The 20,035-nt window shown below is 35.1% G+C and overlaps 1 protein-coding gene across 1 annotated transcript in view; it reads right to left on the bottom strand.

Moving 5' to 3' along the window:
• Positions 1-20,035, bottom strand: part of itga8 (integrin, alpha 8) — a 130,266-nt gene that overhangs the window by 13,383 nt on the left and 96,848 nt on the right. Inside the window, exons 22-26 of the mRNA XM_021466921.2 lie at positions 17,319-17,398; positions 9,105-9,185; positions 8,597-8,702; positions 7,298-7,456; positions 2,719-2,832 (exon numbers count right to left, since the gene is read on the bottom strand). Coding sequence (XP_021322596.1) covers positions 2,719-2,832; positions 7,298-7,456; positions 8,597-8,702; positions 9,105-9,185; positions 17,319-17,398 — 540 coding nt within the window. The remainder of the gene's footprint in view (positions 1-2,718; positions 2,833-7,297; positions 7,457-8,596; positions 8,703-9,104; positions 9,186-17,318; positions 17,399-20,035) is intronic.

Genomic DNA, 20,035 nt, shown 5'->3' with positions numbered 1-20,035 from the left:
TCAATATGCACAGCTGGCATTTTTTCAGCCATTAAAAAGGTAAATGTGACTACTTTCATTTTATTTATTTTTATTATTTATTATTTGTTATTATTATTATTTATTATTTACTTTCTACTTTATTTTATAAGGTTCCTTTTACAGCATCAACGTTGTAATGTAATTAAAGTATATTCAGTTCAATAGACTTAGGCATTCATTTAGTTGTTCAGGTGTAAAATTAGTTGAAAGACTGTTTACACGTAAACACCTTCAGGAGCAGCTGGTGAGCACAGAAACTCCAGTAGTAAAATAAATTTCCTTATTTTAAAGACATGGTGCAGAACAATGGAATTTAATGTAATTTAGTGCTTTTTGTCAGACCCACTTGATATGCTATATCCATCAGGCGGTGAAGATCATTGATCACAAAAAAAAAAAAAAACAAAACAAAAAACTAAACAAAACAGATTTTAAGCCAAGAGCTTAGAACAGCCCCTTTCACACAGTGATACCGGTAAATATCTGGAAAATTTCCGGAACGACTTTACCGGTATATTCAAAAAAGCGCTGTTCACACAGGCGAGGACGTTATTGAAATTTTCCGGAAAAGAGCATTCACACATCCATTCCAAAATACCGGTGAATTCTTACATCATTCACCACAAATGAGCTTTAAACGGCTGCGCTTGTATTTGTAAACATTTGACTAAATTACAAACTCTGTGGATGATATTGTGAACAACTTTCGCAGGATCACTTTCGCATGTCGAGATGTTCATAATATGTGCGTGTGCAGGCGATCACAGGCTGTTTCACAGGCACACGCAAAGCTTGAAGGTAAACAAACAACGGCTTATCATAAGCATCTTATCGATGATTATTTACACAGTTGGCATTAAGAAGAACATATAAACGTGATCTGACTAACTTCTAGCAGCTAAATGTGTCTGGAAAAATATTCAAAGGCTTTTATTCTCACAAACCGCGCGGACGTAAACGCGCCTGACTGTTGTGATTGGCTAAAGCAGACATCTCACGTCAGCACGTTCTAGACGTGCACGCGCTTATTACGGCAATCATCCTTCTGCATTCACACAGCGCAGCATTCCGGCAAATTGCCGGTAATGTTACAACTTCTCTTTCCGGAAAATAGCCAGAACGAATATACCGGTATTTTCAAAAAGGACCTGTTCACACATACAACCTTTCCGGAAAATTGCCGGCAATTTTCCGGAAAGGTCTGTATGTGTGAAAAGGGCTAATGACCAAGAGGTGACACTAAACAGAACGTTCCATTGCAACAGCAGCACTCAGCAACAGCTCCAGATTTCGCCATTTTGGAGTGAAAATGATCGACTGTTCAATGGATCCTATTGCTGTCGCAATGGCAAGCAGTTACTTTGTTTTTTATTTGTTTATTTTATAAGCACATTAAAGCTGAGATACAACCTGAAAGATGACAATACAACATTTACTATGACAATCATCAGCACTTTTAATAGTTTATTTTTCAGACTTATAATAAGTTGTTGTTCAATTGGAGTTTTCATTCCAACATGGCCACCGCGCCATCTAGTGGGTGTTTCCCAAATTGCACTAGAATGTCGCCTCTTGGTGATTCTATGCTCTTTATCTTCAGCACAGAGATTTTGTAATGGCATTACAGTTTGCCGGAAATATTCCCTATTCATTATTATGTGTGAATAGCAGACTTTAATGTAAAGCAGTTTAATCTAACTTACACTTCATTAAACAATATTTATTTATTTGAAACATAAATTTATTAAATGTGGGAATTCATTCATTCATTCATTTTCTTGTAGGCTTAGTCCCTTTATTAATCCAGGGTCACCACAGTGGAATGAATCGGCAACTTATCCAGCACATTTTTACGCAGCGGATGCCCTTCCAGCCGCAACCCAACTCTGGAAAACATCCACACACACTCACATACACACTCATACACTACGGACAATTTAGCCTACCCAATTCACCTGTACCACATGTCTTTGAACTGTGGGGGAAAACGGAGGAAACCCACACAAACGCAGGAAGAACATGCAAACTCCACACAGAAATGCCAACTGAGCCGAGGATCAAACCAGCGACCTTCTTGCTGTGAGGTGACTGCGCCACTGCATCGCCTAAATGTGGGAATACTGAATCCTATTGAATTCTACTACTACTGCAACTACTACTACCATTACTACTACTACTAATTAAAATATAAAGATCACATTAAATAAGAGAAAATCTGTTATCTGTTAATAAAATATATTTGCACAATATTACACTTCCCAAAAATTGGAGGGCAAGTTAAAAAATCTAAAATTCATATACAGTATAAGCATCTTGACCTCATTGTACCAGATATGCTGTGTGTTAAAGCCTCACACTTGATTGTGAGCGATTTAAAGTATTTACATTTTCATTTTTGAGTGCTGATGTGCATGTAATATGAATGCCATCAGTTTTGACTTGACCTGTGCTCCAACTTATCTTATAACCTGTGGCGAGATGGACTATGATTATGAAAACCATCTGTCCCATGAGCACACACAAATCCCCTAAAGAGACAATAAGCATAATATGGATGAGCTGTTAGGAGATTTACAGGTGAACTCGCCCTCTGAGGTCAACACAGGTCCCCAATACAAGTCAAGTTCAACATATGAGTCAATCTGTCACATGTAGGAGATGGTTTTGTGTGTTCAGATGGGTTGTTTGTGTTTGTACCAGTGTTTTGCTGTTGTAGCTTTGGCCTATAGAAACAGATCGTCTTCGGCGGGTCACTCCGCTGCTGTTCCTCAGGAAGCCCAGTAACTCTGGAGTGTCCTGAAGAGTCGAGGTCTACAAGCATGCAGAAGAAATACAGAGATGCAATTAATATCATACAAAAACAGTGTGTGTAGAAAATAATAAAATCTGTAATATTTTAGTATTATTTAGTAATGCTAATTCATTCATTCATTCATTCATTCATTCATTCATTCATTTTCTTTTTGGCTTAGTCCCTTTATTAATCTGGGGTCACCAAAGCGGAATGAACCGCCAACTTCTCCAGCATATGTTTTATACACAACCCAGCACTGGGAAACACTCCTTCACACACCTGTACCCAATTCTTTGGACTGTGGGGGAAACCAGAGCACCCGGAGGAAACCCACGCGAACACAGGAAGAACATGCAAACTCCACACAGGAATGCCAACTGACCTAGCCAGGGCTCGAACCAGCAACCTTCTTGCTGCGAGGCGATTGTGCTACCCACTGCGCCAACATGCTGCCCTATTTAGTAATGAACTATTTATAAGTATTTTGTTTTTTAAAAATATTTTTTTCTTAATTGTTATTTTGCATTTAAAATTTAAGTTACACATTTGTCATCTTATCATGTGTTTACTTATAACAACTATATTTAGCTTAAATAAATTACTTTAAAATATTAGCTCAAATTAAATGCAGTTTTTAGTTCAGTTTTAGGCCCAATCACAATTCTGTCCCTTAGCCCTTCCCCTACCCCTCATATTGGGCATTCACATAAAGAAGTAGGGGTGTCCCAATTCTCTTTAGCATGAAGGCGTAGAAGGAGAAGGGCTAAATAGTCCTTGAAACTGAGATTTCTCAGGACTAAACTAGAAACCAAGGGGTACAAAAATTTCACAAATTACATTATCTACAATGCAGTGTGGCTGCACATGAAAGTCAGGAGATGCACAAATTAGTATTTGTTGTCATTTTTGCTCATTTTTACAACAAACAAGCATATGTTTTATTAAATTCATAACGGTGTTCATGTTTTACAGTCATGCTTTTAAAAAAATATTTTAATAAAAGCTTAATTTTGCTATCTATAATCCATAACTCTATAATCCTCTACTCTATAGTCCCACAGCAAATTTTACATCAGTCACTCGATGACACTCGAATACCCTGTCAGAAGAGTCAAGTGGTTGGGAATGAATTTTTTACAGTGTCTGGTATTACGTTAATGTTAATGTTGTTTTTGTGTGTTTAGATTAGGGGTGCCCAAACTTTTTCACAGGAAGGTCAAAAAAACAAATATTACAGACAGTCGTGGGCTGAAGATAAATATATCAAAATATTTTACATTAAAGTTGCCATGGGTAATTTCCCAATTTATTTTATAATATTAACAAATTATTAGTCACTTTGAATTGTATTAACAAATGCAGTAGCTTTTTAAAGTATACAGCGAAGTTCAATTCTGAATACACTGGTCAAGCAGAATCTGTTTTTGATTTGCTCACCAAAGTCCTGTGCATTGTCCTCTATCTGTCAGGTGACAGTATGTACATTTTAAACTAAATTACAGCATTTCAAATTAAAACATTTCTATTCAGTTAGCATATTTGTAGCTTTAACAATAAAACAAACAGATAAAAGTTTGAAAGTATTAAATTTGAAATGGCAAACCAAAGGTTTCCATGGGCTAACTTAGGCCCACGTTGTCACGGTTTATGGGTCTGTGTATTCTTCCTGTATGTTATGTGTTATGACGTATGTGTTGTAGTGTGCCTGTGTGGGTGGGTGTGTCTGTTGACCTTTTCATGGTAGCCTGCATTCTGATCAGCTGACCTAATCAGAGAGTCCCAGCTGATGCCTGTTTTGTGGGCAATATAACAGTCTGTGTTTCACTGTTGGTAATCAGTCCGTTGTTGTTTTTATGTTCCTTTCTGTGTCATGTCCAGGTATTCTCTCTAGTCTTGACCGTTGGATGACGTGTATCTATTAGACCTGTGGTAGCTCTCCGTCCTGGACATTCTACAAGTCTCTATCCCTTTGAGCACTTTAAAACTATATTTACTGTTGCACTTCATTAAACTGTCTTTCATTCGCAGTTGGATTCTCCCGGTTTCTTACATGACACACGGGCCCTAGATTGGGCATCTCTGCTTTAGATGACTATGGCCACTGTGTAAATGCAGAGTACAGTTACAAACTTATTGCCACATTATATTATTATATATGCCTTTAGTGATTTTCTGAAGATAAATACCAAAAAAATAAAAAATCTGGAATCACTACAGCAGTCGTGATCATCTGATCTCAAATGAAAAAAGAAATTGCGATAACATATGATGAGATGTGCAGGTGTTATAGTCTCATTTCTTAGGGGTAAAATTTGAAGCCCTTCTCCTTCACACTCTGTTTTAAGGGCCAAGAGGAAGGGGTAGGGGTAAAAAATAGAATTGGGATTCACCCTTAGTCTGTCATTTTCAGCCTAAACTTGCTTTTTTCTTATACCTAAAACTTTTGGAATCGTCTTTGGACGTTGGGGGAAACTTAATTATTTTTATTATTATTAATAATAGTAATAAACTACATTGTGTCAGGAAATCACATAATATATTATAAAATTAAACTGCCATTAGAAAAAAATATATAACATCATAATATTTATTAATATTTAACCTTAAGTTAAAATGGATAAAAATATAATAAAGAAGTTAGTCACTAATATTGTGAACTGGAGTTGTCGCTATGTAAAGTAGTCAAAACGCCAGACACTGCGGTTCTGGGCCAAAATCTCCCTCCTGTAAAGTTCACAAGAAAAGCTCTAATATCAGTCCAGGTGGTTAAAATTCTGAACTCAGCATGAACGCAGATCAGTTACAAGGAGAAGAGACTTCATGAGGACGCCGTGATGCTTCATAATGACTGCATGTGAAATCTGAAGAGCGATAATAAAGACCAGTCGAGAGAGCAGAGGGGTCAGCATTAGTCCAACACTCTGATCAAAAACTAGCCGAGCTTAGCAGCCCCCATTTTACATTTATTTGAAACTCATTAGTAAAAGCACAGAAACTTGAGATTGATAACAGCAGAGGACACAAGAGTGAGAAATACTGATGGAGAAAGACTAACATCAATTGTTAAATCATCAATGTTTTCACATAAATTAGCATGTAATTAGTATATGCTTTACACAAATTAGTGTATTGTTTGCACAAATTAGTTTGTTGTCTGCAAATCAAGTAGCATATGTTGGATACCAGAATTAGCATGTTGGTAGCAAATATTTGAATTAGCATATATATAAAAAAAATTGGTTTAAAGAGGTTTAAACCTTGATTTTATGAGAACAGTTGATGAGTATTGTAATCAATAAACTTTATATCTACAAAATGTTAATGACTTAGCCCAGTAAGTTTTATTATTTACTATAAAAGTGTGTAGGAGAACTTATTATCTTCATTGTTTTTATCATGAATTGTGGTGCTATAAATTAGCATGTTGCTAACATGACTTTACCACAAATTAGCATGTAATTAGCAATTAGCGTCAGGATTGTGTCACTTCGATCTTGTTAATGCTTGTTTTGGTGGCAGAATCCGGACACTAGCCCTGTCTTGTCTAGTATGTTGTGCTCGACTTGAGTTTTCTCACTTCGAGAACTCATATTTCCTGTCAATGTCTGTCTTCGTCTTTGTATGAGAGCCATCTTGGCTGGACTCAGGCCGCGTGAGGTCCAGGCATGCTCAGGACGTGCGCTCTCGTCCTGGTGTGTTTGTTGTTTTGCTCGCGGCATGATGTTTTTGTACTCGGAGCATCAGTCTAGTTGGTTTTGGTTTCTGTTGGCGCTGGGATCGGAACATGCATGTCGCATGTGTAAGTTTCATTTCATGTTGTCAAAGTATGTGGCTCTGTGTTTACATTGTGGCCATGTGATTTAGTATTGCTTCATGTGAACACGCGGTTAATGAGTTCTCTCACTGGCTGCGTATTTTAGTCCCATTTTACATGAGCACATGGCTTGTGCTATCTCTGTGTCATGTGCTCTTCTGTCTATTGTCTAGTCACACCCTCCTTATCCAATTAGTTCTTTCAATTCACCTGTTTGTTAATTCTTTCTGCTTATAGCTCCCTCTTGTCTGGTGTCCGGTGCCAGTTCGTTGTCAATGCTTTCCCTATGTTCCGGCGCCAGTGACTGTGGTGCCCTGCCTAGTAAGCCCAGTCAAGTTTTTGCCTTTTGTTATTGTTTTCCCGTCTCTGGGTGTTTTTTTTTTGCATTTTTGTTTTATTTCATAGTTAATAAAACCATATTTTTTCCTGCATTCGAGCCCTTGCTCCTTTCCCTAACAATTATTAACATGTTGCTAGTATGAACATGTTTTTAGCATGAATTAGCATGTTGCTATAATGTTTAGAGCTTTGTGACAGTGAAGAACACAAGTGAGAAGTGTAAATGGGATGAGAAAAGGTGTAGTCCGGTGGTCACTTTCATTGATGCAGTATTAATTCTGGATGCAGGCTCATTTCTGTAAACGTGCAGCACAGGACAGAGAGTTTACCTCCAACTCCAGTGGGTTGAGGGAGCTGTTGGTGCTGCAGTGAACCGGTCCGTCAGTAATGACCTGAAGTGCATAGAGAAGGTGCTCTTCACGGTAGCGACTGGGCCAGCCCACCTCCAGCACTGTCCTGCTTATTGAACTCGGACCTTTGTTATGTAACTGGGAACAAGAAGAGAGACACATAAATAAATTATAGTGATAAAACCAGCATAAATTAGCATCTATTTTTATTACTTCTGTAAAAAAATTTGAAATTTTACTAATAAACTGATGTATATTGAATATTTTCAGAGGAAACTGAATATTTTCATATATTAATATTTTAAGGAATTAACATTATAATAATTATAATGATTATAATCATTAGGGCTTAACAGAAATGCACTGTTATGAAAACTGATGAAAACTAATTTAAGATTACAGATAAAACCCTATAAATGGGTGAAAATAAAAAAGGTATACTCTGTTTTGTAAATAAGCACAATATACAACTCAACAAATTAAATTTAAAAGCACTGCAAACTTACAATGTACTTTAGTACAATAATTTGAGGAAATTACATGGTTAAGATTAAGTTTAGATGACTGGGTCAGGGTTAATTTCTTAATATTGCTATAATGCAGACAGTGTAATAAAATACAGTGTATATTTTTGCAATTTCACTGTAAAATAAAGTACTATAGCCTACTATAAAAAACTGGTACATTTTGCCAAATACATTTAATATGAAATCATTAAACACCCTAGGCTAGCATTAGCGCTTGGACAGAACATGGCATAACTGAAGCTGCTTGTAACTCAAACCATCTGTACAGCGTCTGGCCAACATTACAGCCAATTAAAAAATTAATAGCCGCAGGACAGATGGCATTTAGTGAGGCCCTTGTGCAGCAAAAAGAGGTCAGGAGTCTCCAGAAAAACAAACAACAAATAAATAGCTTTCCAGAAGTTGGCTTTTGCTAGCTTAACGCATTATACTCCATAGGGGAAAGTTTATTGCTGTTAGCGTAGCAAATTGCTAATAATAGAAAAGCGTTTGACTTTTTTTGTTAGGACAGAAAAGTGGGTTGTTGTTAAAAAAATATGCTGAGTCATCTTGTGCCATTTCTGTATGTCCACTTCTGTATGCGTGACTTTTATTAAAGGTGTTTACTATTGAACCAGGTCTTTTTTACAGTTTGCATTGCAGTTTACTAACCATTTAACAAAACACGTTAGTTTTAGTATTTGTATAATTGCTCTCATATTTTTCATTATATTGTATATATATTTAGTTTTTGTGTCTGTTTATTTCACACCTCATATATGTGCTGAACCTGAGGACCGACTTCATCCTCTCTCACAGGTTTCTCTTTGGGCTCCCATCGAGGGAAAGGCAAAACAACCTGAGCGGGATGAGACACACTGAGGAAAAAGAGAGAGAGAGAGTTTTCAATACAAGCAAGAACTGTAAGATGCAACTGTTTAGCATATACATTCTTATACATACTGTATAAGTCAATAAACATCATTCAAAATCCCTTTTGAATTATCAATGTGGCAGATTTCTATACTTTATATAGAAATATATAGTATATAAACTGGGGATTATATAGGAATACACTGTTTATTAGTTAATTCTTCACAGACTACCCCACAAAAACAGATATTTTTAATTTTTTTTATAATTTTATTTATTTAAACTCCATTTTGAACTCTCTGAGCAGTCTAATAGGGAAATATTGGTTATTTTTCTTTGAAATTGGACTGGGGCAACTCATTTCTCCTCAGTGAGACAGAAAGAGCCAGATAAAGAGAAATACTCACCCTCTTATCTCCACCTCTGCTCTTGCCACAATGCTTAGAGTCAAATTCACTGGGACACTTCTTGAGTTGTCCTTGTTAGAGCTGTCAGAGAGAGAAAAAAAATGTAATTGCAATAACAGTCTTTACTCATATTAGAGCCAGTTTATGCTGTTTTGGATAGCTTGTACAGCAGTGGTCACCAACCTCTTTAAGCCCAAGAACCCTAACCTCAGCTTTGCTAAAAAGGCAAGATCTACTCATTAAAAATTAACAGCAATCTTGATCGATGAGTTGGCGAGCACTGTTTAGAGTGTAATAAAATCCTTTTTAAATGGTTATTAATCTTTGCAGATCTTTTACACAATGAAAACACTCAAAAAACATGTGCTGTTTGTTCAAACTATTTATGTAAAAGGAAATGAATCAACACAATACTTGACCCTTTGGGGAACTATTTAATTTATAAAAACAGTTAAGTTAACTTAATCGATTTGTGTTGGTACAACATGAAGGAATTGTTAGCAAACCAGCATTTTTCTCCCTAAAGAATCAACCCAAACTACAATTCTTGTTTTATTTCCTTCCTTGTTTTTATTTCCATATCTTTCATAGATGGTTCTTAATGTGTGCATCGTGTCTTAAAATATTGAGCAGATCCATGTGTAAGCCGGAGGCAGGAGCATCTGTGTTCAGTGAATGTGTCTGTCCTTTGAGTGTCTAAGGACAACAACAGCATGAACAGAGAACAATACTGTTTTCATCTGAGTGTGTCGCTGTCCTGAAATTCCCCAAGTGCACTGTCTCGCCGGTCATTGTGAAGTGAAAACCACAGCCTCCCCACCAGCCACACACACACACACACCGGTACCCCAGATGACCCTCTGTCTTACTTTACATCATGACAATGAATGAAAATATTATAGAAATGGATTTCACCTTGGACAAACACAAATGAATTGTGCGTTTTCAGACATTGTAAGAATGCACAAAATGAAGCACAAAATTGGTTTCTAAAGCATTCTAAAGCAAATGTTTTGCATTTATCAGTTTTCCAAAATGCCACAGCAAAAACTACAGCAACCAGCTAAAACTCAGACTAAGGTAAGTGAACACATATCAACCTGGTGATCTGTCTTTGCCAGGAAAGAAACATAAAAGAAAAACATAAAAAAGAAACAATAAAGTCTGACAATTGCAACTTTGATCTTGTGAAATAACTGGGGCTCACTAAAATGCTGTGTTTACTATATGCCATAAAACTCACTCTTTGTAGCTTTGTAAGATTTGGTTTCATACAGGTCAGTGTCTGCTACTTTTTTGCCTTTGAATTTGTGTGCCTCTGTTGCCTAGCAACTTCCTGCTAACATAAACATAACTTTCTGATAGCAAAAACATAAGCTGTGTCTCATTTCAGAAGCTGCATCCTCCTATGGATGCATTCAAAGGGCACTACGTCATCGCAGCTCCTTCAAATTGCATCCTTCGTTTTCCAGGTAATGAAGGATACAACCGGGGGATCCTTTGCATCCTTGAACATCCCAAGATTCATTGCATGCTGTTAATGGCAGAATGTTTGTAAAAGAAAACTCTGGATTAAATGTATGAATACGGTTTTATTTTAATTGGATATTTTAACAAGTGTTAAACAAAGAGAGCATGACATACTAAAAATCCATTTTTTAGACAAAGCTGTAATGAGACACAGCTATAGTTTTATTTCAGACAGCTCTTAAAAAAACAAATTCAGTGCTCTGACAAAAAACAAACAAAAAAAAACAAACATTGCTCTCCTGCTTGGAAAATGAAAGTGAGGTGCGCAAAAACAAAAAGATTGTTTTTTTCAGGATAATGACTTAATAAAATGTGACGACACATATTCAAAGCTTAATTCTAATATCACAATAGAAGGTTTAATGTAAATATGATGTGACGATATATAATGTGTTATACGAGAACGGTCAGAAGGACTGCTATGGCCATACTAGTATCTAGAGAATTTTGGTAGCTCCGGAGTTAAATGATAACATTTCACATTATTAATGTTTTACTGCATTTTTGATAAGATAAAATATAACCGAATAGTATTAGAGACTTCTTTAAAAATAAATATCACAGACCAAAACTTTAACAGAAATTTTTATATAATTAATTGCTGTGGGAGTAATACCCAACAAAAGTAACGCATTACAGTAACAAATTACTTTTTGCTATTACACAGTAGTGGATTTATTAAGAAATGATTAATACATTTCAGTAATGGATTACTCAGTAAATGTACAGTAATGCTTGTGTTACAACACACTTTTTTTCTACCCCCAATTGTTAAAAGAAAATAAATAAAAAATCAATACCGCAAGATAATAAAGGCACAATACTAAGTGAACCTCTAAAGGGCATGTATTCAGAACAAAGAAATGTGTAGTTTGAACTTTGAAATAATAATTAATTGATAATGTATCACATTAAACTATTAAAAATGTTCACAAAAGTCACTTTTTTCAACTTTTTAAGGTTAAAAGTTGTCAGAAGAAAGATAAAGGTCTTTATATTGCGATAAAAAATAAAAACATGAATCACAAAATATGGAAAACGGCTAATTTATGGATATAATTTACAGTGTATAATATATTATGGTTTGGAAGTAACTTGCACAACACAGCAAATGAATTTAAAATGTAAAAATGTAAATTACTTTAAAAGCAAAAGTCAAGTAACCAATACTGCCAACCATCTGATCCACACATCACTCATGCACAAATTTAAAACACTAAGCAGACAAAATACGTTTTTTTTTTCTTCATGACACCTGGCTTCTCTCTCTCTCTCTGTCTATAGTTTATATCTCCCCCTTCTCCGTCTTTCTCTTAGTCTCAAGGTGAAAAATCTGAGCGAGCAGAGGAACATGTGGCTAACATTAGTCACCAGAAAATGTTTCTATCCCCCAGAGACACGCATACCGAAACAGATAAGACACACACCACAAATGCATTCATACAGCACACATACTTAAGTGCAAACATATTACATGTATGCACTCAAACATTCGGCCTCCGCTTTGACCTAACCTTGCTCTCTGAGAGTTTAGGGTTCAGTGATTAAACCCTTAGGGAAATATGTGGTCCTCTGAGAGCGGCCTGGCAGTCATCTGAACACCCCAAAACCAACATGTGATCATAAAAGCCTTCCCTTGCCTGTGTGTGTAAGGAACATCACAGTCAGGAGTGTTACTGAAACCAATACACTTCACCTTTCTGCATAGTTGAACATGTAAATCAAGTCATGAAACACTCTGATTGAGATGTACTGTTATTTTCTGCTACAGACAGAATGGAGTATTTAAAACTTAGTATACAGTATATATATATATATATATATATATATATATATATATATATATATATATATATATATATATATATATATATATATATATATATATATATATATATATAAAACTTATAGACTGCTCTTTGGGTTATCTGGTCAAAAGTATGTGTTTTATAATTTCTGTTTTTATTAGAATGAAAAAATAAATATAATTGTTTACATGAATATATAAAATATATAAAGATATGATGAAACATTTGATAAGAATAAAATATATTTAAATCATTATAATATGAAAAATCTAAATTGTTTATTATTAATCAACCTCCTTCATTTCAGAATCAGAATCAGAATCCAATAAAACCAAAAGAATAATACAGAAATTACACAGTTTAAAATATATACTGTTTTTTTTTTTAGCAAGGATGAATGAATACAGTTGTAATGCTACAATATGCATTAATAAACTTATACTAACTTTCTTTTTAGCTGTAAAAATGTAGGATTGTTTCCACAATAATATTAAGCATCTGTTTTCGAGACTGATAAAGAAGAAATGCATCTTGAGAAATTAGAAAATGGTTATATTAATATTTCACAACAATAATGTTTGAGTGTATTTTTCTGAACTTTTGAATAACGTATGTTAGTATGTTAAAAAGCTAAAACCTATATTAGTAGCTCTCTCTCTATGTATGATACAAAACATTGAATATATTCTAAAAGGTCAAATGTTGAAATATATATTAAATATATACAGTTGAAGTCAGAATTATTAGCCCCCACTTGATTTTTTCCCCCTTTTTAATTATTTCCCAAATGATGTTTAACAGAGCAAGGGAATTTCAACAGTATGTCTCATAATATTTTTTCTTCTGGAGAAAGTCTCATTTGTTTTATTTCGGCTAGAAAAAAAGCAGTTTTTAATAAAAAAAAAAAAACATTTTAAGAACAAAATTATTAGCCCCTTTAAGCTAGATTTTCCCCCCGATAATCTACATAACAAACCATCCTTATACAATAACTTGCCAAATTACCCTAACCTGCCTAGTTAACCTAATTAACCTAGTTAAGCCCTTAATTGTCATTTTAAGCTGTACAGCTGTCACTCATTTTAGCTGTGTCTTAAAAAATATCTAGTCAAATATTATTCACTGTCATCATGGCAAAAATAACATAAGTCTGTTATTAGAAATGAGTTATTAAAACTAAAAATGTGTTGAAAAAATCTTCTCTCCATTAAACAGAAATTGGGGGGGAAAATAAACACGGGGCCTAATAATTCAGGGGGTGGGGGGGTGGGGGTCATAATTCAGGGGGGCTAATAATTCTGACTACAACTGTATATTTTATGTGTTGTCTGAAGTCTCTTGCTATTATAGATTACATCAACTGTTTTCTAATGTAAAGGTACAATGTTGGACTATTCCCCAAAACACAATTGCAACCAATCAGCAGTAAGAGGCATGTCTAGTAATGATAGCAGAGATATCAGAAATACAAATAGTTTAATATCAACAATTTGGTAAATAATTTATTTTAAAAAATATAATAAATTTCTGGGACGGCAACGCTTAATATTTCAGCATCATTACTCCATAAGCCAGGCTGATATGGTGCTCAGTTATAATCAACTGTCATTGTGTGTACAGTTTGTATAATGGATCATCTTTATATTGAGTTAGAGATACAGTATACAGGTGAACTGGCTAAGCTAAATTGTCCGTAGTGTTAGTGTGTGAATAAGTACAGTATGTGTGAATGTTTCCCAGTGATGGGTTGCAGCTGGAAGGGCATTCGCTGTGTAAAACATTTGCTAGGTAAGTTGGTGGTTCATTCCGCAGTGGCAACGCTAGATTAAAAAAGGGACTAAGCTAAAAAGAAAATAAATGAATAAATGAGATGAAGTACATGCGGGTGGCAAGGTGGCACAGTGGGTAGCGTTGTCACATCACAGAAAGAAGATCGCTGGTTCGAGCCAGGATGGGTCAGCTGGCATTTTTGTATGGAGTTTGCATGTTCTCCCCGTATTCACATGGGTTTCCTCTGAGTGCTCCGGTTTCTCCCACAGTCCAAAAACATGCACTATAGGTGAATTGGGTAAGCTAAATTGGCTGTGGTGTGTGTATGTAAATGACAGTGTATGGGTGATTCCCAGTGATGGATTGCAGCTGAAAGGGCATTCGCTGTGTAAAACATATGCTGGATGAGTTGGCGGTTTATTCCACTGTGGCGACCACAGATTAATAAATGGATTAAGCCGAAAAAAAAAAGAATGAATGAATGAATAAAGTACATTCAGGAGGTTGCTATTGCAAAATATAGCATGATAGAATTATCGCTGCCCAATGCAAATCGTTTTGTAAAAATTTTATCTAGCTTATTCCATGACACAAAATATAAAAATTGCACACAAAACATTCGTCTGAGTCTTAAAAGTTTCTCTCTAAATCAAGTTAATCTCTAAATTAAATAGAAAGCTATCAGCAACAAAACCGGCTGAGTAGAGCTGATGAATGCTGTAAGGAATGATGCAATAACCTGTGCATTATTCAGGCACAAAATAGTGCCGAACTGATAAAAACGCTGACAGAAACGAAAACACTTGAAGGATTCTAACCTACCAATTATTATTCACAAAACAATGCCAAACAGACGAAAACAGCGGCGTGACAGACAAGCAGATACAAACGAATGTGGACATAAGCAAACAGATGTAAACATTTTTAATGACTGTCAAGGAGATTGGAAGTTCCTGGATGAGCCAGCGTTATTTAGCGGTTGTTATCTCTAGATAACATATTTTGGAATGTCATGTTATAATACTGTGAATTATTGATACATAAACCATGCAAATTTTTTTACTGAATTATTTTATTTATAGAATGTTCGGAATAACAACATTTTTATGAAGCTGACAAATTTGGCGAACGTATAAATGTCTTTACTGTCAGTTTTGAGAATTGTAATGTTTTCTTGCTTTAGTAGAGTCTAGTAAATCATGTATATTGCTATGACATGCTACATAATATAGCATATCATAATTTTTACAAAAAATATGAAGCAGCAAACATCCCTTAATAACACAATAGATGACCAAAAAAAGCAAAGAACTGCCTTTTTCCCAGTATATAAACACAGAATAGCCATTCGTCTCCACACATGCACCCTCACTTTGACAAAACGAGTCTCTTTAAGTATGCGATCCATTTTCTTCGACCCATCCAAGGACATCTTATCAACACTCAGCTTCCTGTTCTGAAGCCCTGACCCTAAAACGACCAACATTTGGGGCCCATGCTTACAAAATGACCCCACAAAACATACATCAAAGTGACACGCACCACTTACCTTGTTCTCACATGCACACATGCACATACTGCTGAGAGGCCTTGAAATTAAATCACAAGTAAAGGTACCAGAAATATTAGCTAGCCATGTTGAGCTCTTCAGACCCACACTTGCACATACACTACTGTTCAAGAGATTAGGATCAGTAAGGTTATATAATAAGAATACTATTCTGCTCATTAAGGCTGCATTTATTTGATCAAAAATGCAATAATACATTAAAATGGTTAAACATACTAACCGGCCACTTTATTAGGTACAACTGCTAATTAACGCAAATTTCTAATCAGCTAATCACATGGCAGACATGGTCAAGACAATCTGCTGCTGTTCAAACTGAACATCAGAATGGGAAAAAATGCGGATGGGGATGGTTGTTGGTGCTAAATAGGCTGGTCTAGTACCAATAGAGCACTTTTAGGATGTGGTGGAACAGGAGATTCACATCATGGATGTGCAGTTGACAAATCTGCAGCAACTGCATGATGCTATTATGTCAATATGGACCAAAATCACAGAGGAATATTTCTAGTACCTTGTTGAATCTATGCCCCGAAGGATTACGATAATTCTGTTGACAATAGAGGGTCCAACCCGGTACTAGTAAGGTGTACCTAATAAAATGACCAGTGAGTGTACTATTGTTTCAACTAAAATTAACTGTTACTAAAGTAATACTTACTGAATTCGGATTAAGATGTATAACTGTGACTGTAACTCTTACATTCTGAATTTTCAGCATCATTACTGTGAATTTGTGTCATATGATCCTTTAAACACCATTATAAATCATTATAATGATTTGCTGTTCTGTTATGATAATTTATTATTGATAGCTCACCAATAATAATGATTTTTTTCATTAGCAATGCTAAAAATGTATATATACCTGTATATTTTTGCTTCATAGTTTGGTTAAACTGTTTTGGATTCTCTTATTGAAAAATAAATATTTTTTTTTAAAATAAAGATTATTTCTGAATGATTAATAATTATTTTGACATAAATTTTACTCTTGAAAGTTTTTGTCAGAGTAAATACTTTTTCAATACATATGAATCAAGGTAAATAATCATTTTAATGGTACTTTTGATGGGGTTGAACCACAGTTTCAACAAAAATATGGAGCCAACAGCAGATTATCATATCATAATGATTTTTGAAGGATCATGCAAAACCGAAAACTGAATTAATAATGTTGAAATATCAGCTGTAAATCACAGAAATAAATACATTCTAACTACATTACATAAATAAGCTTTTACTTTATACAATACTATAATAACATTTCACAATTCTTACATTTTTACTATATTTATGATCAAATTAATGCTGCATTAGTGAGTTGAATAGGCTTGTCAGTGATCCTAAAGGTATTCATCCCAAACGTTGTGAACCATAGTGTTTCTATTTATAACTTTATGAATAATAGGAATGCAAAAACTTGGGTGTTGACAAAGACTTGGCCAGAAATGTGTGCGATTGTTTGAGAAAACATAAAGACCAAAGATGCTACTTGCAGATTTGTAACTGACATATGGTTTGACATTTATTTACCTGTGGATCTGCACCTCAAAGCCAATGGTAGGAGGGGCGTCCTCCAGCCTCGCCACGGAAAACCGTAAACCCACCGACAACTACAGTCCAAATCAGAGAGAGAGAAAGAAAGGGGAAAACATGAAAACATCAAAAGCTTAAGGGACATCTGTAAGTGCTCAGTAAAACAGAATAGAGCTCTTCCCCCACAGGCTCATACAGGAAAAACCCTCCACAATTAACACTGAGTATCTTACACGATGGGGGAGAAGTGTGGGCTCCGTCTGGACAGTCTCACCGCGCTCACACCCCAAACAAATAACATGAAAATCACTCAGCTGTAAGAGTTACATGTTTACTCATAAAAACAATAAAACATGGACTTGAAATATTGATTTCACCCTAAGGATCATTTTCGGAATCCCGATCACAAATTGGCAACATAAAAAATAGGTGTCAACAGGGTCTGAGACATTTTGAGAGTATCCAGTTCCAGAGGTGTTAAAAACAAATTTGATTGAAGCCGCTTCATAGTGTAAACATTTTGTTTGAACAGCCACACAAGACCTATTTCGGCCTACAGACCTAACGTGATGTTCGTGAAAAAATCTGCACAAAACTTTTTTTTGCCTTAAAAAAAAAAAAAAAAAAAAAAAAAAAAAAAAAATATATATATATATATATATATATATATATATATATATATATATATATATATATATATATATATATATAACAACAACAATGCAAACTACAAAAATGTGATTTTGTGAGAAATGTGACTTATATCTTATATTAAGTATTGTTTACAAATTAATGGCTCATTTTCACTGAGCATTAGGGTACATATCACTATGATATGGTATGGTACGCATTTATTTCCATTTCCAATGTCAAAGGTACCAAAATAGTGATCTGTACCGTGCCACTTTTTGGCACCCTTTCCTAATGGTCCATTTCCACTGAGTACGGTTCGGTACACTTTTATGTCCATATTAACTGTCAAAAAGTACCAAAAAGCAAACCGTACTGTACCACTTTTTGGGTACCCTTTCAAAATGGCCCGTTTCCACTAAGAAGAATGGTATGCTACGGTATAGGTCGTTACAAGTCACCTTATCACGCTTGTATATCCACTGTCAAAAGGGTACCAATGGTTTAGTAGGCGTAGTGTACGACAGAAAGTTTTAGTCGACGTCATTCTCGCTTGAGTCAAACTAAAGCTGTACGGGTTGTTTACATATCATATGAGAAGCACTTCTCACAAAACCGATGCTTTACACACATAAACACTTGTGTATATATGTTCATTACAAACCATTCTATGAACAGGATTTGATTATAACTGCAGATCAATAATACAAAATGATACGATAACAAAATAACGTTACTGTAACGTCTGCAATTATATAAAATAAAAAAATAAATGCAGCATATATGAACACATACAAACCCTTAAAGTCTTCAATATGTAACCAATTACAGAACAACTACACACAGCATACATTTAGTCCTTATTTGGTTTCAAAAACAACACGCAATATATAGCCCACAGTCAGTGCAAACCTCTCATCTGTATCTTTAATCTTCACCAGCACATGTAACCTTTTGTTAGAAAGTAACTCTGCTATTCTAAATTCATATTAGTCCAAAAGGTGACAGTAATAGGTACACATGGCAGTTTGTTCATGTTTATGGTTGCTGAAAGAATCATTTGCTCCTGTTTTTCCAGCTTCTCCTTTCTTTTTTTGCATTTCACTCTCGCGTTTTCTGAAAGAATCTTATGTTATAAGCACTTCAATAAATGCGTGCACATTATCATCAGTCGAAGAAGTTTGTTATTTCAAATATTGACACGCATGCAAACTTTCTTTAGACAGCCTTGTAAACAACTACAGGGCACAGGGTTGATTCTGCTCTTCTTCTTGGCTTTGTGGCTGCTATTTAAGATGACGACAAGGTTTTTTTAAGCTCGGAATGAGCATGGCTTGTTATTATATGTAGATATTATTACGGTGCAATGTTTCGGCTGTGTATTTAAAAGTTACGCTTCCTTAATTTCATTCTCTTGCTTGTGCATGAGCCAGTGATGTTTCACTGTAAATCAATACCGTTCAGCTATGTGTCTTGCTCCGCCTTTTGGAACTCTTTTTGATGGCTAGATACCTTTTTTGAAAGATTACCCAAAAAATTATACGGTTCGATTTGCATTTTGGTACCTTTTGACAGTGGAAACGGCCATAAAAGCACACCGAACTGTACCGTACCATACCACTCAGATACATGTGAATATACATGTGTATATAGACCGTTATGACAACATGTTTGTCAGTGTAAATTTTAGATACGTAACCAATAAATAAGTAGCTCACTTTTGGGAACTTATTTTATTATTTGGCAGTAAATTTATTTGGTGACTACATTTAACTGGTGACTGAATTTATTTGGTGACCTTTAGCAACCTTCAAAAAACTAAAAAGTCTCTAAATGGCAAAAAAATAAAAAATTTTACACACTCACATTACCTATAGTTAACATATTGAAACCTTTTTTAAAAAAGTGTCAGTAGTCCACATTTCTATAACTGCAATTTGTCCTTGCATCCAGTCAAAAGTCTATCAACTCTTAAACGCGTCTTTAAAACCCCATTTTCTCTAATTTATAAAAGTTTGTTGTTTTTCTGCTCTGCTGCACAAAGTCTAAACCCTGGAATCTTCATTCGCAAACAAACAGTAAAA

This window comes from Danio rerio, chromosome 16 (assembly GCF_049306965.1).
Source record: "Danio rerio strain Tuebingen ecotype United States chromosome 16, GRCz12tu, whole genome shotgun sequence".
Lineage (NCBI taxonomy): Eukaryota > Metazoa > Chordata > Actinopteri > Cypriniformes > Danionidae > Danio > Danio rerio.
This window is presented reverse-complemented; position numbering and strand designations above follow the sequence as displayed.